At 37.7% G+C, this 26,612-nt stretch overlaps 2 protein-coding genes and 1 long non-coding RNA gene across 3 annotated transcripts; 1 reads left to right on the top strand and 2 right to left on the bottom strand.

The window, feature by feature from the left end:
- Nucleotides 1-234: 234 nt before the first annotated feature.
- LOC149017713 (AAA-type ATPase family protein) lies at nt 235-8,576 on the bottom strand. The gene is made up of 8 exons (XM_089152034.1): nt 8,092-8,576; nt 7,893-7,988; nt 7,552-7,662; nt 5,342-5,651; nt 4,633-4,723; nt 3,725-4,046; nt 1,412-1,560; nt 235-1,128 (listed from the first exon to the last, which is right to left on the bottom strand). The coding sequence occupies exons 1-8, from the start codon at nt 8,365-8,367 to the stop codon at nt 633-635; spliced, it is 1,851 nt and encodes a 616-aa protein (XP_089008160.1). The 5' UTR covers nt 8,368-8,576; the 3' UTR covers nt 235-632.
- A 3,591-nt stretch (nt 8,577-12,167) lies between these two features.
- LOC149017711 (uncharacterized) lies at nt 12,168-18,037 on the top strand. Its single transcript, XR_016172732.1, has 3 exons — nt 12,168-12,278; nt 17,225-17,322; nt 17,697-18,037. It is a non-coding gene; the product is annotated as an uncharacterized LOC149017711 (long non-coding RNA).
- On the bottom strand, nt 12,653-14,427 carry LOC149017712 (protein RADIALIS-like 3). The gene is made up of 2 exons (XM_089154217.1): nt 14,027-14,427; nt 12,653-12,856 (listed from the first exon to the last, which is right to left on the bottom strand). Exons 1-2 carry the CDS (start codon nt 14,283-14,285, stop codon nt 12,849-12,851), a joined length of 267 nt encoding a protein of 88 aa, XP_089010343.1. The 5' UTR covers nt 14,286-14,427; the 3' UTR covers nt 12,653-12,848.
- Nucleotides 18,038-26,612: the final 8,575 nt, after the last annotated feature.

Here is a 26,612-nt window from a genome sequence, read left to right as displayed (position 1 = left end):
TTTATCACTAAAAATTTGTTAAATCACTTTTTATTATATTTTGATAGAGATATTTTTGAAATAAAAAAAAAAAACAATTTTCAATAACAAATTAGACTAATGTGTCCAATGAAAAAATCATTTTAAGATGTCTATATTTTTCAAACTTAAAAGTGAAGTGTTTTTGGAGGTCTTATATAATTTACTTTTTTTTTTTTTTTTGGTAGAGCATCTAATAACTCCTTTTACACTCACGTTAGTGCCATCCCATGTCATATTCGGAACTCTTGTAGGGGATTACATTAATTCTTGTTGGGAACAGCATCTTCTCTCAGGAAACATTGCCTCCTGTTTACGCACCAATCTTCAAACATCCTGAAGCAAACACATCAAACGGCTATAATTCACTTCACCATATCCATAAACAAACAAGTGAATGACTCCTCCACACGGAGACTGAAGTAAAATGGAGACAAAATTTCCCAAATCATGGATTAGGTATACAATATCTTTGAAGGCAGCTCTCGTTGCTCTGCGAAGAATCATCCAAGAAATTTACCCCAAAAAAACACAGAAGAATCATCCAAGAAATAAATAGGATCAACTCTTCGGCTCTCTTAAGAATCATGCAAGGAAAATTTTTGTTTAGCTAGCTAAACAGTAGCTGATGCAAGCTTTATACGCTGGTGATGCTCTGCAACCTTATAATCTACAACGTCCTTGAAAAGTTCTGAATCCAAAACACAATCTGGCCTCCCATACACCGCAGCTTGGACGCTAGCCATAAGCTTTGCTATCTCCCTACCAGAGAAACCTTCTGTCTTCCGGGCAGCCTCGCGGAGCACATCCTCAGAAATGTCTTTTACGGTTATCTTCTGTGGCTTCTTTTTCAATCCCCACAAGGAATCATTCTTCTCTTCTCTGGAGAGGTATTTGTTCAAATAGAGATTTAATAATTTGAAACGTTCCTCCTCCCCTGGGAGTGGAAACTCAATCACCTCATCCATGCGGTCTGTGATAGCACTATCAAGATCACCAGGTCTATTAGTAGCCAGAACAAGGACTATGTCCCTTGACTGATCTCCAGTTCGAAACAGCAATGCATTAAGAGCACTTCGTTGAGCTTCACTCATGTGAATGCTGTTACGCCTGCAACACAAGAAGTACATGTCATGAAACTTTGCACAAAATTGGTTCCTGATGGAATAAAATTCTTGAATCACCATGAAATATTGATGAGAAAGTACCAACAACTTTTAATTCATTCATACTATCACAAAACTTAGTCACTTCACATGCATTGTTGATACAGAAAAGTTGCCTAGAAATGCAACTCTAGATTTCTTCAATCAAGAAAGAGACCTACAGCAACTTTGAAAATTATAAACCGTACAAAGAAACCGTACTATGCATCAAGTCGACGATAACTTACTCGCAAAGAAATGCATCAGCCTCATCAATAAAGAGCAGTAGGCCTTTCTTTGACTTTTTAGCCCAATCAAATATTTCATGGATTTTAGTCACAGCCTGAGGACCCAAAGGTGCAACATCTCCTCCTGTCATCATGGCGTAATCCAGACCCTGTAAGAAGTCATTCAATACCAGAAGCAAAGTCATATACTGTCACCTTTACATATTTTCCCTTTCATCAAACAAAATTTCTTGTCAACGTCAGTGAAAAATCTCAAGTGTGGTTAGATTTGTATTTTCCACAAACAAACAGACAAACAGACCAGGGGGGAAAGAAAAAAAGAGTTAATATTTGAAAGGGAGAAATGGTATCCCTCCCACCGACCCACAGCACTTCTCTTGCTCTGCGAGCTGACTAACAATCCCAAATTCAGGTAGAACATTTACAACGAAATTAATCAATCCAAGAGCACAGCAGAACAGATATTCTACAACAAAGATTACTCTGACTTGACAAGTTAGGTGAGGAGCCTTTCTAGCTGTCTTACTCCCCAGTCACAAATAGGAAAAGAAAATTACTGCTGTCACACCCCATTCAACAGAAGTGGCAAAATGGATCTCCCTCCCCATAACCCTCTGAAATTGACCCATCCTCTTTCCAGTCCCTTCCAGCCATTACCCCTCGCCTCTCACACCCCCTTTTGTTCAGGTCCTATCATCATCAACAGGTCAACATATTGGAACTCCCACCTAGGGCCTATTGCACATTAAACCTCAACATAAAGACCCAGTTCATCCGTCCAAAAAAATCATCATTTTCCAGCACTTTATATTTTGATCTGGACCACTGAACCATGAATCAGACTATGCAATTCATTTTACAGGTTAACCGGCTGATAAATTATGAGACAATGCCCTCAATTTGTATGGGTACTCCAAAGATTCATCCATCTGAAGTCTAAACACAATCTCCATGTTAAATTATAATCCTCCATGTTATGCCAAGCAATAACATCCAGAATAGCAGTTCATCTGCTGCTCCATCAGCATAGGATTAACTTCCACCTGGGCTTCAGTTTCCAGAATTAGATCATAAGGCTGCGTTTGTTTGCAAAGGTGGGGTGGGAAAAAGGGGTGAAAAAAAAAACATGTGGGTCCCATGTGTAGTGGGGTGAGGGAGAAGGAAAGGAAAGGAAAGGGTTTTGTGGAAAAGTGATAGTGGTGGGTCCCACTTTTTACTTTTCCCAACTTTCCCACAAAATCCCACCAAATATGTGGGGTTTTAAAATGGCTTGGCATGGGAAAAATTGGGCTGCCACATCACCAGACAAGTTTCCTTGATTCAAGGAAACTTGTCTCTCACTTTCGCACCCCAAGCAACCAAACAATCTACCATTTTGGGATTTAAGGGAAAAGTAAGAAATTTACACTTTTTTCAAGAATTTTCCCACCCCACCTTTATTTCAGCAAACAAACGCATCCTAAGGCAATATAACTGGTGTAGATCTTGCAACCTATCCATCAGTTGATTTACCGCAATAATCTGTTCCCTGAATCTCTCTTACAATTGATAGTCCTCTAATAAAAATCTCCCATCCAGCTATAACTTTGAAGATACTCCAGATACTACAATAGTCATTTGTTGTGCCATGCAATTCAATCAATTGGATGACCAAACAAAGGGATTTGGATGTCCTTTACTAGCAATGCTTACTAAATATTTTCAGGAATCTTTCCTCCCCAGTTGCTTCACAAAGGAGCCAAAAACAAAGTTGTAGATAGGAGGAGACCAATTAGTAGCCAATATCCAGAATTGATTTGGGATGAATTGGTAAGCCCAGGTAGGGCAAAACACTGGGTTAGGATTCACAAGACCTAGGGTTTGATGGTGTGGTTACACCAAGTGAGTGTATGGGAAAATCTTTAAGGCTCGGAATTTCTTCAATGGTGGATGATTAATGAATATGGAATATCACCCAATTAGGGTTTTTTTCTTGGTTTGGGGAAACGATAAAATATGGTCAAAATGGGATCCAGTTCTCCTAGCTCTGAGGGTAGTTTGATCCAATTATGTCATGCTTTCTTTGGTTCGATTAGACTATGCAGGTTTTCTAGAGTTTGTGGATGGTTTCCAGAAATGGGGAAAGCCTACATATAAAAGTAAAGGCTTAATTCACTTTTCTATTCCAGTTAACCTAATGCCAAGCATCACATAGGTTGTGCCTACTAGTTATTCTATCAACCAAAATATAAACAAAAACGTGTTGCAACATGGTTTTTCTTTTTGGGTGCCATGCAAGGGGGGTGTCAAAATAAACATGTAAAAGAAGCATACCGATTTCCGAGCTATCTCCTTTGCAACCATAGTTTTACCAGTCCCAGGAGGACCATAAAAGAGCATGTTCCGAAAAGGTGCCTCATGAGACTTGGTGTTTGCCGTAGCCCGAGCAAGGTGCTCAATCCTCCTCTGCAAAGAGGTGTGAAGAATTATGTCCCCAAAGGCTTTATGCTGTGCACCAGTATTAGAATTCAAAACCTTCTTAAGACCATGAGAAACAATCCCTGACCATGGAAATTTTGCAATGGATGATTCACGAATGAGGGAAGGTTGGCCCAATATGCGGTTAATGTAACCCCAAGTCACCCTAGCACCTTCTCTGTAAGTATTCAAAAAAGAACGGAAAAAAAGGATTAAGAAGCATGATGTAATAAATCCCAATCATTGAACTTTACACAAAGAAAGTACAATGGAAATAACCACAAACCAACAGGTTAAGAAATTTACTTAGCCTGCCAACCAAGTATAAGAGATATATAAAGAAGAAAGAACAGAGACTAACAAGAGAATGATCTCATGACCTCAATCTGATTTTTACCCTTTTTCTTCCATCAAAATAAGCAGAGTCCAAATGACCAAGTCATTGTCAAACATGCACACTGACATGTATCTCTTTAGTACCCATAGCATGCCTTGATGGCAGTCTAATGTAAGGCTGCCAATGGTGGCAAATTTACATCAAATCAACAAAACCTAAGGTACCAGGATACCAAATGAACCTCATTTTACAGAGGATTTCTATTCCTGACATATAATTCAAATTCCTAATAGTTGTTTCCAACAGTTCTTAGCTTTCAGCAAATGAAAAGAAGTTTAAATATAAACAATTGAAGTTGAATTGAACCACAAAAATTTCCAAACAGATACTGCATTACAAATGCACCATGAAGATCAGCTTTAAGTACCTAGTCGTGTAAACTCCAGCAGCCAATGCAGTAGCTCCACCAACGGCCATGACCAATTTACTACGATCCGTCAATAACATCCTGAGACCCCCTGCAGATAGAAATTGAACGGTGATCATCACAATATCATACACATGCTTCACAAATAAAGATTATACTACAGCTTAATAAATATAACAGTATGAAGCTTTGCATCCAACTCAAACCTTGCAACTTCCACCCAAAACGTCTTTCCTAGGTTAACATTGATATGCAATTTCAAGACAAGATATATATTAGATTAATATATTTTAGTTTAAATAAGTCCAATTACAAAACTGACGCTAAGATGCAACCAAAACTGAATGAAAGCAGCATGAGGATTAAATCTCAGCATCTGACACAGACTTCAAGAACCCAGTATCCAGTATGGATCTACCACAAATTAGCCATGCTACTTTGTAAATGAAAATATTGGATATGATTAACATGCATGCCTAAATTTAAGGAGGCTCAAATTGCATGAATCCAAATGAGCAATGAATTGGATTTTCTATCAGCAGAGGTCAGCCATATCAGCATCTTAAGAATTTGATGATCTGGCCATTGAACCCTAATATAATAAAAACCATGACACAGGCACAAGTCAAGTAATTACAGACTAGGCGACTCATCTGCCGCTGAATTTAGTTAAAAGTAATAAAACCCATAGCATTCAGCAAATATATACCTTCAATATGACCAAAAGTTGTATTGATGGCAGCAAGCCACTTCTCTCTTTCTCCATTTATCCGTTCTAAAAGCATTCTCTTGTTATGGTCTTCTGTCAGTTTGGCCTCATGGGCTCGAGCTTCAGCCTCAGCCATTGCCTTGACTCTTATTGTTTCCCGTTCTATCTCAGCTCTCTCTTTTTCAGTCTGGCGTTGCTGAGCTTGGATTTGTTCTTCTGTTGCACGTCTAGCCTGTTCTTTTCTAGCAGAAGACTCCTCTTGCATCCTAACCAATTCACTATTATGTTGCCTCTGGCTTTCATGGTCTGCCTACAAACAACAATCAGGCATGGATGAATGGCATTGAATGATCTCTTCATAACCACAACCAGTCTAATACTGGACGTGGCAGTTTTAAGTCCTTGACTTTCACCAAAAGTTCTGAAATTTTGCATCAAGTCCAGCTGTGGCCAGTTTTACTTTTAATAAAACCTGGTTTTTCCTAGACAAAACTCTGTCATGAGCAGGTCAAAGTGGAAAAAGTTGCTGAAACTAGGTACTTTTCAGTCGACTACTTGTTTGTAACTTAGTTGAAACTCAAAGTGGCACAAATCAGTACTGTCACAAGTATTCATCTGGTTTCTGTTGAAACAGCAATTAAAAGCTACAATTTCACCAGAACAAAGCTTAAGTACTAAAACTAGACAAAATATACTTAAAATCATATTCTTTCACTTTAAAATTTTACATTTATATCCCCCAAAATTGGTGCAAACCTCAGGCGTGGTCCCTGTTACACCATACATTGCATTTGTGTCCCCTTTGTCAAAGTCCATTCAACTGTTACTTAGTAAAATTCAAAATATGACAAAATTACCCTCAATTAAAATTTTGTTTTCAAAAGATATTATAAAGATATTATAAATGTTAACATATAGGTGGGTGAAGGGATTCCTCCTTCGCCCATCTTCTTCACTGGTTAAGCTGTGCCACCGCCGGAAACCATCCACCACCTCCTTGGTTAGGGTTTTAGAGTTTCATTGGATGTTAGGGTTATTTCCTCTTTGTTTTACTTCCCCTCCATCTCCTAGAAAACTCACAAGATTAAGGAAAAAGAGGATTAAAAAAAGGCTAATGGATCACCAGGGTTTGTAGCCAAAATCTGATCATCAAGCAATTAACAAGAAACACGAATTCAGACAAGCGAAACTTCATGGCTACCTACCCAGATCCAAAATAACTCAAGTTTCTTTTCCAAATCACACAAATATCCAAATAGTTACCAGAGATTATCGATAATTTACAACCCAGTATTTGTTGGAGATTGGTCTGAGGAACAAAAATACAGAATCCTTTGCCACCAAAAAGATTGGGATTCTTTCAGGAGACACCATAATTTCCATATCTCTAGAGGAATAAGGAGCCAAAAAGGATGAGGGAAAAAATAACGGAAAATCTCTTAGTTTCCTTATCAAATCAGGAAACCCATTAAAGCTATTGAATGCTCAGTGTCGGAATCCAAAAAGAGGTTTATCTAACGATCAAAGGGGTTACTTTATTCTTTTCAATCAACAAGAATGCTAGACTTGAAAGGGGTTGCACAAGCTGGAGGCAAAAGGGGACAGGGCGGACTTCTTCATTTTTTGTGGTGGGTGGTTTCCGGCAGTGGGGTGGTGGTGGGTGATTTCCAGCACCCATCTGTATGGTTCTTTGAAAATAGGATATGAGTAAGAGTAAACTGGTAATTTCATTTGACTTTATTTTATTTGATGATACGATGGTCATTCCCCCTATCATGTTAACACCTTGGAACGCTAATAGTTTGGGGGACCCAAATGAAATATATGGCGTAAAGGGACCACACCTGAGTTTTGCACCAATTTGGGGGGTGTACGCGTAAAATTCTCTATCTTGTTTTTCTTTTTGACCAATAAAACAATTGTTGATGATTTCCACTCAGGAGGAGTTATAAACAGCTTGACCAAACCAAATGATAAGTTAGATGGTGAGAGCAATGAATTAGGCAATTCTTCAAAGGAACAAAGTAACCACTGCAAGCTTTTGGATGAAATTCTTGCAATGATTATAGCTCTTCGGTAAATCAATGAACTGGTTCATGTAGTTCCCTTACACAGCTAATTCAATACCCCCAAACAGCCCTCCCCCTCCTCACACAAGCACACATAAAAGTAGAGAACAATCCGGAATTTTAAATGATAACAAAAGCTACCTGCATTCTTTTCCTGGCGAGCTCATCTTCATAACGTGCCATTTGTGCCTTTGCTTGGGCTTGTTGTTGCACTAGATTTCGTTGCTCTTCTGCCATTTTTCTTTGCTTCTCCTGAGAATACAGGACAGCTACTCGTAAGAGGAAAGAAAGTAATAAAATTAAAACAAACACATTATATAATGATGAATATATAAGATCTAGGAAGACACAATTCGACTGGATGATTAACTCAAGTGATTTGCTGCCTATAAATTTCGGTCATGCCACTTGAACATGGACACACAAAATTAAATGAATAAAAGCTGTATAAAATTGCTCACAACTAGACCAAAACCACTCACAATATCCGCTTGAGCTTGGACGGCTTGAAATTGGGCTTGTTCAGAGCCCAGCTCGGCCAATCGAGTTTCCTCTTGCATCCTCATGGTTTCAAAAACCTGACGGAAACAAGGAAATGTGGATGCACCAAATTCCAGAATTCAAATATAGTTCCAAAAAAAACACTTGCGATCACAACCTCAAGAACGAAACAACAAATACCTGTTTGGAATACGGAGAGCTGTTGATATATCGAAGGGCCTTGGCACCTCTTTCTAATGATTCGGGATCGAATCCGGAGGATCTGCCCTTTGGCTCTTCGGCCGCCGGCTTCGATTCTACTGGTGGAGGAGTCGTCTGAGCCTCCTGTTCTGTCGAGGGCCGGGAAGAGAAGGGAAAGAAGCGAAATTGGCCATCTGCATACACATGATCAGCATATGAAAACGAAGCGACGGCTGCAGCCATTGCTGCGCAGGATGATATCCTTGATGCAGCCATGGCAGACCTTCAAAAGTATAGGCTTGCCGCCTTGGTCTGTCGACAAAGAACATGAATTTTTCTGCTACGAAACGAAATGTTTCTAACCCATGCTTTTGAGATTTTGGAAGCTTTGGCAGGAAGATAGAAGTTGAGGAAAGCGGCTAGGGTTTAGGGTTTTACGGTTGTTGCAGAAGGACAAGCCAGAAGGCCCAACCGCCGAAACTTGTATTGAATTCTGGGCTGGACACCCAAGTTTAAATATCTACGCTCCAACGGATTATGGGCTCTTGGGCTTTCAAAGACTTCTAGTGATGGGATTTTGGGAATGCTGCAGCACTAAGCTTTATAAACATTTTTTTTTTTTCTTTTAATCCAGTAAAAAATACAAAGTAAATTTTTTTGACTAAAAGATTCTCCCCTTCAATTTTTTCCTCGACCTAACCCACATTGCTTTTTGTCCAAATTTCTGAACTACAGAGTACAAGGAAGTGCAAAAAGGAGATCAACAGTTGAAGGAGCCCCCACAAACTAAAATAGTGGGTTCTAATGGAATTTTCTTTTTTTTAAAGACGGAAGAATCATTCTATCAAAGAGCTCTTATAATTATTAGCTTCACACCTACAAAGTTGTATGAGCCATGGATCTGTATGCTATCAAATAGACGAGACTTCAATCGACTGGACCACGTTTATCGAAGGATCTACAGATCTTAGGATACATTGAATCAAGCAAGAAATAAAGGAGGACAAAAATTGAGAAATGCTAAAGATAATAGGATCTAACTCAATTGTCAAAAAGTTATTATTGATGTCTACGCTACAATCAAAGTCAACCACAATATTATGGAACTTATTCTTGGTTGCATGTAGAAATTAAATCAGACCTGAGAGCTAACGCATCTCCAATAAAAACTGAATTACGTTGAATACCACATGACAAAGCTGAGATAAGTGAACCTTCACCAATACCTCATCTTAATGCTTGGATTCCACACTAAATTGCAATTAACTTTGATAAAGGAAAGATGAGAGAAAATCCAATAAGAGAGATCCATCCTGAAGCAAAAAAAAAAAAAACACATTCAAATACCAAAGCATGACATCTATTATAAGTATATTTGCCTGACTCAAAAGAAAAAGAAATGTTTGAGGAAAGCTAGGAAGAGAAAGAGAAGGAAGGTACAATAGTTTTTTTTTACCTTTTCCTAGAGGTATGATAATTTCCCTATCTCCAAACTAAACTCATTTTTTGGTGTACATATAGGTAACTCAAGTGCATTTAAAACACAAATGACCACCGATTTTTACAGCATTGAACATTTGAAAAAATGCGTCAAGTGCCTAATCAAAGACGGTAACGAGTAACAACACGTTATGCCACAAAGCTTGAGTCCAATGCGCATGACCATCAAGCCGAAATTTCGACCATAAGATTCAAAATTTTTGACCATTGAATTTTGACGGTCAATATCAAAATTTCGACGAAAATTCCAATCCTATCTCCCAAATTATATGACTTGATGTTAATGAGCAGGACCCAAGCACGTTGTTATGGTTTGACCCATAGTTAAAAAAATGGGCCAATTACCAATCGCAATATTCTCCTAGCAACTGCTTTGGGAAGAGACAAGTCAGACCAGGTGGCTACGTTGAGGGACGATGATGGTATATGCATGGAGGAACACATGAACTTCAGTCGTAACATGTTGATCTAGCAGGTGTGGGAAATTCTATAGGGGAAATTCTTCGAAGAAAGGAACACATGGATTTTCACAGGGTCCTATTCGAGTTCAAAGAAGGTTCTGACTTCTGATGCAAGTCGTCATTGATATATACTAGAAACAGAATCTCCTGGCCGTAAATTCTTGTGTTATTATTTTCTCTTATTTGCTGATTGTTCTATTCGGTGGGATTTTTCATAACCCAACAGTAATCAACGATGCCATCACTAGGTTGGAAAACCAAGGGTTCGGTTTACCTTAAAGGGCCAGCCGGTCTGTGTGATTCGATGGTCCCATCAGGAATCGTTTAGGTGGTTCCATGGTACCATTTATGGAGCTCACTATCAAAAGAGGGCTTCAATGCCTTTCGGATGCGACTCCCCCGACACGGCGATCTAGATGGTGTTCGGGAAATTCTTGGTTTCGTAGAAGGTGGTTGATATTGTGGAAGACATTAAATGAGATGACCTCGCCGTTCTTGGAGTGCGTCTTTGAACACCATGCTGGAGAAGTAAACTTTTGTGCAGATTTCTTCACCGGTTAGTTGTGTTTGTTTGCTGGAATAAAGGCGGGGTGGAGAAATTCTTTAAAAAAAGCAAACTTTTGCTATTTTATTAACACTTTTCTTTCATTTCCTTTCCTTCTCCTTTACCCCACTACACATGGGACTCACATTTTTTTAATTATGCTCTTTCGGCCAGACTACGATTCTCCTGTACTAAACCCCCATCACATTGGGATGCAATTAATTGTGACAATTCGGTTTGATCGCCACTAGTTCAAATCATGGGGGCTATGAAGCAATTGGAAGAAACTCTACAGGCGAGGTTCTCTTTGTTGTTGTAGGTGGTTGTGCTTCTTTTAGTGTTCTATGTATGGATTGATCGCAATCCGTCTGGGTATGCGATATGTTCGTCAACGAGGTTATTCTTGTGTTGAAATTTATAGCAACTCGACTCAAGCGATTCAGCAAATCACTCGTTCAAGTGAAGCCTTGTGGTCAACTCGTGATATTTTGGAGGATATTTGGGGAATGCAATTGCTTTTTCACCATTGTATTTTTGTACATCTTCTAAAGGAGGTTAATGCGGCCACCGATTACTTGGATGGTTTGGTTTTAGACGATTCTGGAATAGAGCTTCATGTTGATCATTTGCCACTCCGTCTCTCGGCTATTGTTGAGCAAGACCGGACTGGCTATAAGTCAAGGGTGTCAATCGGTACGGTACCAACTATGACTACCAAAAACCAGAACCATACCGTACCGAATTTAAACGGTACGGTTTCGGTATTAAATCGGTTCGGAAAAATAGTTTAAATATGGTATCTAGTGCAGTACAGTTTTGGTACAAATGAACTTATGCCACTGTTGTTATTAGTTCATTAAGATCTTGATGAAATTGTGATCAACCAATCTATAAAATTTGAAATTAATAGAGATAAAGCAAGTAAATTTAATTAATAAAGACAAAACAAGTAAATCTAAGAAGATGAGTGAATGATGAAACAAAAAACTGAAATAGGGAATTAGGAATAGCGTAAACGTAAAGTGTTTTAATTGTAAAATTACAATTTATATCCCTTAGTTTAGTATGGTACCAATTCGATACAGTTTCGGTACATACCAACGGTATGAGTACTTAAAACCGAACAGTACAGAAGAAATTCGGTTTCGGTACGTATTGTACCGAATTTTGAACGGTACGGTACGGTGCATTTTAGACGGCGCGGTTCAGTACGGTTTAACGGTTTCTATATGCAATTGACACCCTTAATTATAACTACTTTCGATCCTAAATCCTATGTAATATCTTTATAATATTAATATAAAGCGCACTTTTAACCGAAAAAAAAATCCTAAATGTTCTACTATACGTATAGGTTCTCCGTCTTTTTCTACTTTCTGTTGTTGCTATACATATCATTTTATTCTCAAATCTGGAGCGCGAAAGTCGAAAGTTGGGGTTAATTTATTTTTTTTGTTTGGGGTAAAAGTCGGAGTTAATTTGAAGTAGGTACTTTCCCGCCATTTCTTATAAAACATTCACTTTTCAGCTTCACCAAGGTTCTCTTGTCAGAACTCTGTTCGTATCCGTCATCGCAGATTATGGATTTGTCTTCTCATTTCTCTGCAATTGTTCAACGATTCACGAAGTTGTTTTGGAGGATTTCGGAGGTGAAAGATTTTGATGGACCTATTACTGATCAGGTTAGTGTTCCGAATTATCTCACGATTTTGATCATTCACGATTTCAGTTTACTTTGATTATTCAAGAATCCATGGCAGTGGAGAAAATGTTTAAATCGCATGCGCTGGTAGTGGTAAACAATGCAGCTTTGAGATTTAGAGTATTAAATTTATTGTTTGAATGTTGTGCATTTAATTTCGTTATTCTATGCTATTCCGTTTAGATCATAGCCTTCTCTGTAGAATCGGCAGATCTAGGGTTTTTGTTTATTTATTTATTAACATTTTTCTATTCATCGAACTTGCTTTAAGAGTTATTCACTTAATTTGGTACACATTTACGTCTTTGAATTAGATAATCTATCACGACAGGAACAATAGTAAACCTAGATTTATTGATCCATCATTGTTACATTCATTAGACGAAGTAGAAACTCCAAAACTAGATATAAGTAAGACAAGGCGAGCCACTGCTGACTGATTCCTTGTACAAGCTGTAGCATCTAATTTTCTTTTCCTATGACAGGTTTCTACCAGTATAATTGTATGTAGTCCATGAAGCTTTCTTCGATCACACTTTGTTCTGGCACTTCAGAAGCCTGTCAAGGAGAAAGACAGGATCAGAAATAGTCCATATAAAACCTTAGCTTATCCAAGATATTCTGAATAGGAGTAAAACTTGAAAGTAGATTTTTAATCACAACAGGCTCAGTACTGTTCATGAATAAAAGACAAAGATAAATAATAAATTAGTCAAGGAGAACTGAATGGACAAGTTTTTAAAAAATGTTCCACTAAAACCAGGGTCTATCTTTAATGTATTTTATATGGTGATTGAAGCATAGGATCAAGGACATCTGAACATGTGATTCAGAGGTGAGAATAATCACACCTCATATGCACTTTTTTGGGGCCTTTAGGACAGGATAAAAAGCTTAGTATTGTGTGGATAAGTATTTCTTTTTGTTTGAAATCGACAGTGAAAAGGACCTTAAGAAAGGGAAGTTTAGGGATGAGACAAAAGTTTTTCTTTAACTTACCAAGCGAAGCGACTCATGGACCAGAGTTAATATTTTCTGAATTCTCTACTTTCCCGTGTAGTTCATGAAGAATCGGAGATGGGGGGGGGGGGGGGAAGGAGTCACCCTCCCCACCCAGTCTCCCACTGCATAAGTGGTACCTAGACCATTAGTCAGAGCATTTAATGTACCATGACTCAGGAAGTTTTTCTACCAGAAAAAGGATTCAGGAAGTTTGATAGCCCGATGAATGGTGGGAGATGCGGCTGGAGCATGCTCATGGCTCACTCTAATGTTGTCCTCTTATTTTCAAAGGGCGATGACTTGCATGGAACTTTCTTGGATATTTCCTCAGATTAGAGGACATGGCTGCTTACATCAAATAGGCTATCTAGAGTACTAAAGGAATGAACAGTTGATACAGGAGGACAATGAAAAGCTGAAATCAAAAGGATCAAACTCAAAACTTGTGTGTTTAATCATTGGGGGTATAAGGAGGTGATTTTTTTCTTTTCTTTTTTTTTTGGGAATGAATAAAGAATCCGTTGCCAAAAGAAAGGGGTATGGGGGGTTGTGTAAAGAGCAGCAAGAAGAAGGGCCAAACCCAAAGCTACGAACATAGAACCTACTAGGGAATAGCAGATTGATTGTCACAGATTTACCCTTTTATAATAGAACCAAGCCAAAGAAAGCAACAAGATAGAAAACTAAGGAGGTGAAATACTCGACTCTGCTACACTTAACCAATACCTTTTCCATTGCATCCAATAGACTTGTACTTGGGGAAGGGAACTTGGCCAGATTCTATGTTCTTGAGATCCTCTATCAGGATTTCGTAGTGCCTTTTCACTTCGTCTGCAGATTTCCCTCCTACAGCCCTAGCAATGTTTTGCCACCGATCAGGGGTGTCCTTGTCGTATTTGGCCAGGGCCTCCTCGAACAATTTGTCTTGCTTGCGTGTCCAAGATGAACCAGAGCTACGTGAGGAAGAGATAGAATTAGACGCCATGAATGATTTGGAAAGGAATCCTCTAACCCAGAAAAGGTGATTATTGGGTAGTGTTCTAGGGTAGATGTTTTTGTATGGGTTGCAATTAAAGGAAAAGTAACTGAAGATTGGAGTAGTGAAGGAAATAAGGGGAAGTAGCAATGGTTCAGTCAAAGGATGATATGGCAAGAGCCTGCCATGCGTCTTCTTATAAGCAAGAAGTGATGTGCATCCAGTTGGCGAATTTTCCTTTAGTGAAAGCGTAGAGCATATGGTGTGACCCGTCTTCAGGAACCACCGGATGGAGGAGCTCAAAAGAACAACAAGAGGGAAGGAGAATCACTGTCAAAAGAAGAGGCTCTTTAATCATGAATTAGAATTAGAATTAGAATATGATTGCGTCTGTTTTCTCTGTGCTTTAAGCATTTCACCAGCCATGCATCTAGATTTCCTAGGCAAATTAGCTGGTAGTGGGATTAGATATGGTAGTACAAATAAGGAAGGATGAGAATTTAGAAGAAAATTAATAATCCCTCGCACTTTCAGATACTCTGGCAACTGTTGTCTGTCTATGCTAGTTGCTCAACTGGGTATAATCCATCGGGTAAAGGCTATTGGAGGGTTGGTTATCACTGAGGATGAGAACCCAAGACATGGAGAACCAAACCCAGATGGCTTACGAAAGGACAAAATTTTCCCATACACACCAGTATCTGTATGTGAAGATGGGCTTCTTCTCCATTATTTCCTATTCTTTACTGTACACGCCTATGGTGAGGTCTTTGTGGTTTTCATTCCCACTGCAACGTGATGAAACTGGTGTGGTTTAGTGGATGGAGGTGGGGGACAGGGAGCTCTCGTTAGATGTGATGTTCCAGAAAGTAGAAGAGAGGAATTTAGATCCGAATAACAACAGTATGTCTATTTCTATGAAGATCTACAAGGAACTTCAGATGAAGAAATGGCAGCGTAAGGCTGACGTCATAAACTCCTAATACGTATATTGTGGCTTTTCAACCATGTGTGCTGCACATATTGGAGAACAATTACCGCCCTGATTCCATGGGTCTCCACCATTTTTTACTACTTAAAAACTCTGTCGCAATTTGTCAATCATGTGTTTGATAGATTGTCCATATGTGACTATTTAGCTGGATAGCCTTTGTGTTTGCTTGTACCTAGGTATATTATCAGCATATCTCTCAGGCTACACGAAACCTAGCATCGAAACGACTGTAACCAAAAGTTATCGAAAAATTGTAGGAAAATTATCAAACCGGCGAAATATCAATAAAAATTGAAGCTTTCATTGCTGGCAGTATGAGTTCTACTGCAAGTGTTGTTCGAAGCTTTCTCCTTCACCTTCTCCGACTCCAATACTCATAGCCCTAATTTCTTGAAGAACGATGAAAAAATGCCAAACAAAAATATCAATAATTCAAAATTAAACAAAACCAAAGAAAATCCTAAATTTTACAAACATATCGGTTCACCAAAAGGGGAAAGAATCGATACCCTAGCTTGTAGCATAAACAATGTGTAATAACAGAGAAGAGATTGTGATGATACATGGTCTGCAAGGATCTCCTTTCAATCTTTAAGTCAATGAAATTGTAGAGTTTGATCTCCAAATTTCCCATATCAGTTTGAATTAGTTGCAGACGTTCAATTCCAGATGAAGAAAACAAAGGTGAAGCAGCAGCAAGATTCGAGTAACTCTGACGATTTACGAAGGTTCCACAACCAAAAGTTGATGAAATGTTGACTAAATGTCACCGTGTCGATGATGTCTTCAGCCACTAACAAGCAATTTTTGGCCGACATTTCGAACCTTGCTTGTACCTGAGTTTTTAAGCAGCAAGTTTTTCTCTTCATTTAAAATTATGAGTCTTCTTAGATCAAGTGACAATATGATGTGAAGGACCATATATTAAGATGAATAACGATTTGATACATTCGAGGTGGCCAGAAAAATTTCCTGTGAGAAGGAATGAAGATTGAGACGTCCATTTCAGATTCACATCCTCTGTAATTCCTTACCTTACAATTCCCTACAATTCCCTCATAGGATTGTGCCATATGGTATTAAGTAATCCAACGGTTACCCAATTCAAACTAAATTTGAATTTTATTTAAACTCTAGTTTGAATTGGATGACCGTTGAATTACTTAATGCCACATGGCACAATCTTATGAGGGAATTGTAGGGAAAGGAATTATAGAGGATGTCGATCCCGTCCATTTCCTAAACTTTTAACTTTGTTTATGGAATTCTCTTCCATTACAGTGGTGCCTTTCCTATTCCTAGATCTGTATATGTCAAATTATATTCTACTGAGAAAAAAAAAAAGAGTCAAATTCCAGCCTTTTACCCTTGCTCTTTTGAGTTTCAACTATTTGAGTATCCTTTTCCTGGTAGGATTCCTCCCACCGCGCCTAAGTCATCCATTTTTCAAATTTTAAAACTTGTCAATGAAATTATTTTCCATGACATTGGTGATTTTTTTTTATCTTCTTTCTACAATTATATATGTAATGTTGTGATCTGAATTTTTGTACTTAACTTTGAAGATAGACCAATCGTTGGTATATTTTGGTTGGCGACTAAGATCTACAATAGATCGACCCACTTGATTAAAATCTATAAATATGTACTTTTTGTTTGCCTATGAGATCATTTTGAGATTTGAGAATTTTGGTTTAGGGTTTTGAACGAGAGTTCTTGTAATATCATTCTTGAGATTGTTGAAAGATTTCTATGTTTTTCTTCTTCTTTATAGTGAAAAGTAATTTGCATGTTGACATAACACACAACATTGATGTGTGAACCACATTAAAATTTTGTGTTATTTTAGTTTTATTTCAGTTTGAATTCATGATTCTAAGGTAAATGTCAATTTCCAACTTTTTCCCCTGTGATCCGTAAGTTTTGAAATTAATTCAGTATTTTTTCTGTGAAGTGTGGTTAGCCCTAGTTTTCTGTTGGGAGCGAAAAGCTGCATGGCTTCATGGCATGCACTAACAACCCTTTTGCGGCCAGTTTCCCCTTTGCTCTTCTGTAAGTTTCAACTGTTTCACTATCGTTTTCTTTAGTGTGATTGGCCCTGGTTTTAGCCCTTAGAGGGCTGCAATTTCAACCTTTTTACCTTTGCTCTTTTAAGTTTCAACCATTTCGTATCTCTCTGTCGAGTGTGATGGGCCCTAGTTTTCACTTGGGGAGCATAAAATTGCGTAGCTCTTAAGTCTTCATAGCATGATTCTATTTACCAAAAAAAGAAAAAATTGGCATGAATCCGACGCCATACATTCTTGGGAGTTCTGAGTGCTGCAGCCAAGTCCCAGAAAAACTAGTACTGCAGAAATTCCCAGGCTTTGTACATAAAATCATCAACTGGTCGCTCTCACAAAAAAGGTATCCTCTTCTACTTGCAGGGAAAGAATAAAGGCGTCGCAAGAAGTAGTTCACTTGGAAAGCGTATGCCCTACAAGTTACAACCAAATAAGTCATGAGATCGATTCTCTTTGGTTTGCCTCAGTACCTGAAAAAGCATCTCAACTGGTGACCTTCCATCCATTCCTGGAGCTTGTGATCTGTTCGTCAGGCTATGCTTCTAGCAGTTGCCCATGCCATTCCTATCCTAACCAATTTTTTTTTTTAAAGTCAACAAAGAACGAAAGTCCAGATTACTCGTTTATTCTTTGGACTTCTCCCTCCTCTCCAATAGCGATCGATGGTCTCATTAGAAACTTCAGCAATATAAGGGAAACAGCTTCTAGATTGATTCAATACTTGTTTTCTCTGTTGTGTGACCTGTAAGTTATCTCAGATTTTAATTTGATGCCTTTGATGATAGGTTGGTCAGTGTTGTCTTTTTGGAACTTCAGCAAGACATGAAAGAGTCTTTCAGATTGGATTGGAGCGAATTGTGGCAGTTCTAGACGTGAATAAGGGTCTTGGAATCCATAATGGAGGGTGGTAAGTCTTTCTGCATTAGTTTAATAAAAAACTGAAAACTGTTAACATAAGATATGTTCTAAATATCTGCATGGAATCCGAACCGAAGGGAACGAAAACGTCATGAATTGTTACGCTTTCTGCCATACTTTCTTCTGCAAGTTGGGTTGGGTTGCTGAGAACCTAACGTTGTTCTGCAAGTCTAAATGCATTCTTAATTGCCTATTTGATTTCCATTACCTGAATAATACTAGAATCCACAGAAAGTGAATTTCCTGCCCACTTGGAGCCCAGTTCTCATATAGTCCAATAAAAGAAGAACTCAACTTTCTATTTTTTATTCTAATCCATCCTTCTGAAGACTGAAGGGAGAAGAAAAACTGGAAGCCAAGCAGTTTCCATTCGAGGAGATTATGGAAGAGAAAGAGAGAGATGGAACTGTGCTATGGTTCTTTTGTCGCCAAGATTATGATAGACACCATCCTGCATAAACTTAGAATCCTTATCATCTCATGTCCAGTCTAATCAAGAAAGCTTAAATGAGGATTCCCCTCCTTTACTTTCCTTTTCTCCGTCTCTCTCTCCCCACTGTCGGTTGTCGGTGTTCCTTCCTTACAAGTTGGAGATGGGACATAGGAACTGTGGTTGATTATAGGCTAGAAGTCTTTATACACTCTTGTTGTCAAGAAGAATCCAGCTCTAATACCTGATGGCTTTAGCTAGATGTGGAGGGTTTGCTTTCAGGCTGAGAAGGTCCCCATCTTTGGATGGTCCACTTATCAGGTAGATAGGAATGGCAAACGGAAGAACAAGCAAACATGAAAACCGCCTTTATCATGGAATCTTTGGACAATGCAACAGTTTCTGAGATGTGAAATTTGTATTCGTGATATCTACTTGCAGACAAACTAGTGTGGAGGGATCTCTTCAGGGGTATAATACAGAGTCCGGATCTACTACCCGTGAGGGGATCACTTTGAAGCTTTCCTGTCACAGAATACGGGGGGCCACACGGTACTGCTGTGGGTCTCACCTCTCAATTTTGTGGCTGAGAAGTGTTATAGGAGCACAAACGTCAAAGGAGATAATCCACACTATAATACATACCCCTCGCCAACTGATAATGCCGCAAGAACAATGGTCTGGAAGGGTGGTTGATTGAAATACCAAAAGAGAGCTCTTTTATAGACAACAATTTATTTGGGTTGAATGGGTTGTACAATGCATGGTGTGTTTATTACGGATAAAAATCCTCAGATGTGCATAGAAGTGCAGCAAGAAAGAATGTCACTTGAAAAATCTGAATTCGGTGGATGAGATTAAAGAACATCATCTAAGTGTAAAGTATTTAGTGACTAAATTGCCTCAAACACGTGGAGTTGCATCAAAGTGAAAAACAATTCTTTGTCGCAACTAATCTTCTTCAAGCTAGAAGATTGGGGGTGACAATGGAAGCAAAACAAAGGCCACGTGACGCTTTTTTGGATTTTATGGTCAACAAGATGCTGAAGTTGAAACATGGATGGGAGTTTGATGGGTAATCTAGGCACTGCTGGACCGGAGGGATTTTTAGAAATTCAAATGGCTAGATGATCAAGTGATTCAAATTATTTCTTCGCGTCAAAACAAATTTTGAAGCAAAATTTGGAACGTTGATATGAAGACTGGAGGAAGCACCGATTAAAGGATAGAAAAAAGTATGGGTGGAAATGGACTCAAAAGTGGTGGTGGTAGTGATGAATAAAAAGAAAGTGTCATGGTTTGTGCTTCAATGGTGGTGGACTCTTTAACCACATTTGAATGCAATAACATGGAAGCCAGTCATTGTTTCAGGCAAGCAGACATCACTGCAAACTATCTTGCTTGTAGCATCAAAGGAGCAAACACAAGCAATAATTAAATACTGAGAAGGAATAAAATAGAGATGGATGCTATGGGTAGACTGAGATATGGTTTTGAAATTTTAGAGGGAGACCCTATGTAGAGCAAGAGCAATGTTCATATAATTCATTCGGGGTAATATTTTTTCCTTTCACCAAAAAAAAAAAAAAATCCCTCATTCTTTAAAAAATATACCTGATTTTTTATTGAAAAAATTAACAAAAAAAATTAAAAAGGTAGCGGCATTTCAATTGCATAGAATTTGGAACATTGAAGAAATATTTTAATAAAATTCTTTCAAAGGTAATATATTTAATAATCTTTTCCTTGTTAGAATGCATGTTAGCAGTTTTAGACAATGTGTACATTTTATATATATATATATTTAAACATTGCACCCGACCAATTAAACCACAGAGTACCAATATATAAGTCAAAACCTCATTTTGAAAATAATAATATATATAATATATATATATATATATATATATATATATATCAATGACACTCCTTTCCATTTGGAAACAATAGCTGATGTAAGCAATTTTATTTATTTATTTATTGATAACCAACATTTCATTGAGAAAGAGCCAAAGGAGAGGTTGAACATAGGAGTACAAGCCACTCAGTGGAAATATGTCATTCAATTGGGCTCACAATATTGAATGCCTTCTTAGATAGGAAATCCGCAATATCGTTGGATCGCCTAAAGATATGGTGGACTCTAGCTATAGTCCAAAAATTGCACTGTCAGGAATTGGTAAGTTTTTCTAAAACCTTACTTGTCTTCTTCCTCTACTTTCTGCAATCACTCTTCTTCTTTTATCTTTTACATGATTCCTCTCCCCCTTCTTGGCAAATATTTTTTCATTTTTCTTTACTCCATCTTCTTCCCTTTAGATGTGTTGATAATTTTGAAAATGGACAAATAAATACTAATTAAGATTAATGGTGTTAGGAATAAGGGGTGGAGCTGAAAATTTTCCCTTGTTTTTTTGGTTTCATCTTTAGCTAAAGCAAACAGTACTGACTTCTTTGAATTTTTATTTGCAGCAGCCGTTGTTGGTTGTTGCCAACGGTGGTGATCGTGTCATGTAATCAAAATAAAATCGAATGGTTGAAAATCAAATTAAGGAATTTACTTGTAAATATTGTTTTTTAGTTTACATTTTAAGAGATTGAAGTTTACTAATTTATAAAATTAGACTCCTCATATATCCGACTCCTAAATCCCTATTTTAAGATCACCTATTTGTGGGTTTGATGGGTTGCGAAATCCTAAGGCGACTCCCTCCCACTTGCAACCCATCTCCACCGTGTCTCCCACTGCAACTCTTCTTGTCCACCCCATCTCACCCATGTCTCCCCCTTTTTCATTCCATTGGATTTTGGGTCCTCTTACTTTATGATGGGCTTTTAATAGACTTTTATCCAGTAAAATGCGTTTCATAGCCCATTAAAACCATTCTGAAGTTCGCTTCTGGAGATTTATTCATGGTGGGTCAATTCATACCCCGATTAATTCGTTGACCAAACCCGACAAGCAGAGTGATGACCCTTTTCACGGGCCTAAGAATATAACACTAGCATGTATGCCAGAATCCAAAACGTGACTCCTCTAGCATGATGGAGAATGTAAACTGCAAAAGAATATTACTTCACTTCCAATGATTAGAGGAACGTCTTTGATGATCAAATTAGTGGTAGCACAACAGTAAACTCTAGACCTAAGTTGCCTCATAACCTTAATGTAAATTGTGAAAAAGATAGAACCTACCTAGATCTGAAGGGTGAATAGTAGGGTTTATTGGTATAGATGTGTTTACCCTAGATTGTAAGATGCGGTGTAAACTCTTGATTGTTGATCGTTAGATGTAGGGCGTTCTTTTTCTGTCAAAGTGGTAGTGTCTTACTCAAATATGGTAAGTACTCATGCAGCACGATCAATCCGTAGTATTCATGGATGCGTCCCGATTTTCTCGGGATGGTTGGCGGATGTCATCGTGACGGATGTCTCGCGTCCTTCTCATCGTAGTATTTTCTTCCATAATTAATTCATACCAAGGCCGACCACATACCTAACTCCTATTTAAAGTGGGTTTGGCTAACTTGCTCGGTCTAGCCCCTAGCAACCTGTTTGCAACTCAACATACCAAGGCCCACGATCACCCTCTGACTAAAAGGCTCGCATGCACTTGCGCCGAACATCACACACGGAACAAACCCTAGTTAGCTCTTTCAAAGCTGCACTAAATCAATTATTTGAGAGGAATTGGATTTGCGGTGATGAATAGAAAAATAGCTCCAAAAGATATTAAGAGCTAGGTTCTGTTTTTTATTTATCTATTGTCCAAATTCGACATGAATGTTCCACTGGTCCTGAGCCACTATGGAAGTTACAAAAGCTTTGGAAAATTTTATGAAGAGTCCAATTGAACCTAATACAAATTATATTAAAAAAGGCCAACTGGGATATTATAAATATAGTGATCGTATGACTGAGAAAGGTCATCAAATTTGATAAATGAAAGATCCTTATAATATGTAAAACCGTGATCATTGCATGAGGCAATAGGAGGGGATCATTCTGTTAGTTCCTTCAGAAAATTAGTCAGTAGATTTCTTCATTTGGGCTATGAAAAGTTTCGTGTAGTTTGGTCCTTTTAACAGATCCCCTTAAAAGTAGTGCTGCTGCTGTCTTTGAAAATATTAGGGGAAATGATTGCCAATTAATGACTCATTGCCACTGTACCTAGTTTCTCTATAATTTTCTATATCTAAACAAGTATATTTGTTTATTTGATGGTATCTTTGATTGAGAAGAGGAGAACCTGGGGAAGAAGAAAGTTGTAATGATTTCTTATGGAAGAAAAAGCTTGACAGGAATCCAGGATTCCAGCTGGGGCTCTCAAACCCATATTGACTTGTTAAAGTGTCCATAATAGAACATCATCATAACTGTATATGGACTTTCTTCCCTACCCTTCCTCTTTACAGTTGGAGAATCTAATGAACAGATACTTTGGGGGTCCCAATAGCTATCTAAAGCAGAAGAAGGGGGATGACAAATCTGCTTAAATTGTCAATTAACTTCAGGTAATATGTCATTTATCCCTATTATGACAGATTATGATGAGCTAATATGAATTTGCTTCTCAAGGTGAGCCTTATTCCCCAACATGGTAACTTTCTTGTGTAAACACTAAGTATTTGTGGAAGGGGGAAAGGAGAAAAGGGTGTTAGGGTAGGGGGACAATTTCCTGTCCAATTATAGATCAAATGCAAGAAAATATAGAGGCCAAAAGTGGTGGGACTCAAAGCAGAGTCAGTCAAGCACCTAAATTGTCTTCTTCTTGGCCTTTTTCTAGCACTATTTTTATGTTGTTGAGTACTTCCTTTGGCATTTCTCATTTCCTGTACGGTTGGACTCATAGAGTGTGGATTCATGACTTATGCTTCAAGTTTAAGCACCTTGTAATGCGGGGGTGCATGGGCTACTGATGGAAACACAGTGCAGGACTCTACTCACTTGGCCTAACATTGCATCTTTATGAAGCAACCCCATTTCAGATCTTACTAGCAAAGATCAAGAACTTTTTTTCGGGGTTCTGATACTGGGTTTTCATTGGTTTCATTTTCACGAGTTCTGAAACTGAGAGAACTAAAAGATTTGGTTCCATGCTAACTGACCTGAGAGAGAAGGAAGTGAAGATTGGTACCACAAGGCCTGCAAGAAGGGTATGTTTTGGTGGGGACCAGGGGGAGGGGACAATTGGAATTCTCAAAGAGGATTGTGATGAAGTGGTGAAGTGGTAGGTGAAGGGTCAGCCTTCAAGAGTAATGCATGGAGACAAGTCCATACGAAATTATGAGGGTGGGGTGCAGATGCTCCAAATAATCTCCTAAGCTATGATTTACTATACCATCATCTGTACTCTTATTATTCCTTAAGACGGAAATTCAAAATCTTTTTAAAGCAGTCTTCCATCAGATCTCAAAATCTTTATAGTTTATTTATGTGACAAATCTCAAATCTGTTCAAAACTTCTGAAGTCTCATATGATGTTTGTCTCTTCTATTGCTCCGAACACCAGCTTGGTGCCTGTTAAGGCACATCTACAGAAGCTTTTGTAATCATATTGTTCACTGAGGCATCTTAAGAAGCTTACTTACTATTATTTCCTTTTTAACACCTTTGTGGTATTCTTTCTATCTGGGTTTCGCATATATTTCTGGGGTTGCTACTACTGGGATCTGGAGTTCTTTATTTGCTTCCCTTGTTTGGTATATGCTGTCTCTGACTTATATTTTGACTCATCTACATACACACTACTCTTCTATTATTTGTAAAGCTACTATTCTTTGCAATCCATGTCTGTCCTTCCCCTTCCACCCCACCCCCTTTCACCTTAAAAGTAGAATGCAATAGAGCATCATTGTCATTTCAACCTTTTAGAAAGCAATACTGATGACAAGCTTTGACATTTGTGGACAGCCCTAGGTGAAGCACCTCTGCTATTGATCACTATAAAACCTAATTTTTGTTATAAATATTTCAAAAATATGATTGAAGGGAGAGGAGTTCTTGATTAAATTCCTCAAATAGCTGCATTGAAGGCATAAACATCAAGGAATTTTATGTTTTTGGGGTAGACATCAATTGTGAAAATTCTCTCTATGATTGTCATTAGATCGGCTCTTGATATTGATCCCTTTTGAACCACTCAGTCATGCATTGCTTCCTTTTCTTCAGTATACTTTTTGATGGATTATTAGTTTCTCAATGCAATGCCATTAGGGTTGAAACTAGCGATTTGGTTAGGCATTCGAGGGTTTTGCATCTAACTGATGAGTGTGGGTTTAATTATTCACTACTCTATTAAAAGAAAAGAACAAAAATGGTATGATTGGTGTTTGAAAATGAAAATTTTTAGGGCACTAATGCTTCATCCCATTTGATGACTCATTTTATAAAGACGTTTGATGCTAAATGTAAGTTGACAACTATTTAGACTTAGAATAGACAAATTATGAGGAGACATTTGTATCAATTACTTGGGAAGAAAATCATGGTTGATCTCCCTTTCTTTTGGTTTGTTTTGGCTCTATCTAAACTCTAGTTTTTAGGTGATGAAATTAAATTTCAAACTAAAACGAATTTCTAATCATGGTTAGCAATGATTATGTAACTAACTTAAGATGTTTCCCAACCTAGAAATTTTAATTGCGTTCCATTTTATTTTAAAATTGTCAAAGATTATTCAAAGGAAAATTTGTTTTCTTTTAAAAACATCATACTTTCCTTCATTGGAGCTAAAGTAAGGTATTGTTTATTTACAAGATAAAAAATGATGAAAAAATTTAACATGTAAAAACCCACTTGTAGTGAGATAGGGATAGGAAAATAAAAGAAAGGATTTTGTACAAAAATTCTAAATATTGGTCATATTTTTATTATATCTCTCACTTTCTTATAAAGTTTCACTAAATGTTTGTAATTTTTAAAAGGGATGCAGTGGAAAAAGTGACATATCACGTTATCTACTTTTTCATCCCATTGAATCAAACAAACCATTCTCACTCCTTTTTCCCGACTTACTTCAAATTAGCAAATCAATGATGCCTAAAAGTCTTTGCATCTTCAGGGGCTATTATGTATTAGGCATAATAAGATGACTTTTCATCCATATATCTATTTTAAGTGTAATCTTATAGTTTAACTCAATCATATAAACCATTATGAGCATTTCATCATTATCATGAAACGTATACAGATGTCGACAAAGAAAGAAACAAATACATCATATACTAATACAACAGGGCCAGCCAATAAATATTAATGTCAAAATAGCACGGAACAACTTGGATTTAGATCCTATTGATGAAGAGAGCAATTGAAAATTAATCTATACCACTGTTTTGTTTTTTCATTTTTTGGAAGTTGAGGTTCATCTAGGCTAGCTTGCCTCAGCAAAAGTCGAACCCACAATCTATTTAACAAGAGGCATGGATTTTATCGCTAAAACATTGCTGTGTGGGTCTTCACTTTTTTTTTTTTACTGTCTATTTCAAACGAGTTTTAGGTTGGTAAAAAAATTAAATTATTTGTCCAATAGAGTAGATGGGCAGTCATGAACCTTAAGCGACGTCTTTGTCTCATCATCCACCCCTATGATTATAGAGCTAATATGTATCCACCATGAACTCCGTCAATCACTCTAAAACTTTCTAATCTAATGTACAGTTTGCTACTTAATAATTAAGCATAATGACCAATAAATTGCACGTAAGTTTTGACTAAACTCACCACGTTAATAGCTAATCATGTATTTATTGGGGAGATAGAAACCTAATACCAAGAAAGCCAATTGAAATGATCATCAACCCTTCAATGTTTCTTTTTGTGTTTTCAGGAGGATAATATTTTTTTTCAACTGATGACAATATTACAAAGAAAAACTTGAAGGAGTGGTTTAGTTGATAAAAAACTAATAACTTCAAGTAAGAAATTA

Source organism: Hakea prostrata, chromosome 4 (genome assembly GCF_041222555.1).
Source record: "Hakea prostrata isolate BN-2017 chromosome 4, UWA_Hpros_2, whole genome shotgun sequence".
NCBI classification, from domain to species: Eukaryota; Viridiplantae; Streptophyta; class Magnoliopsida; order Proteales; family Proteaceae; genus Hakea; species Hakea prostrata.
This window is presented reverse-complemented; position numbering and strand designations above follow the sequence as displayed.

What these genes read in the sequence shown, in the direction of transcription:
- LOC149017712 (XM_089154217.1), bottom strand. Translation starts at nt 14,285, where the DNA reads ATGGCGTCTAATTCTATCTCTTCCTCACGTAGCTCTGGTTCATCTTGG.
- LOC149017713 (XM_089152034.1), bottom strand. Translation starts at nt 8,367, where the DNA reads ATGGCTGCATCAAGGATATCATCCTGCGCAGCAATGGCTGCAGCCGTC. An exon ending in GCTCTCCGTATTCCAAACAG is followed by an intron (nt 7,989 to 8,091) that starts GTATTTGTTGTT and finishes TGTTTCCGTCAG; the next exon opens with GTTTTTGAAACCATGAGGAT. An exon ending in TCCAAGCTCAAGCGGATATT is followed by an intron (nt 7,663 to 7,892) that starts GTGAGTGGTTTT and finishes CTGTATTCTCAG; the next exon opens with GAGAAGCAAAGAAAAATGGC.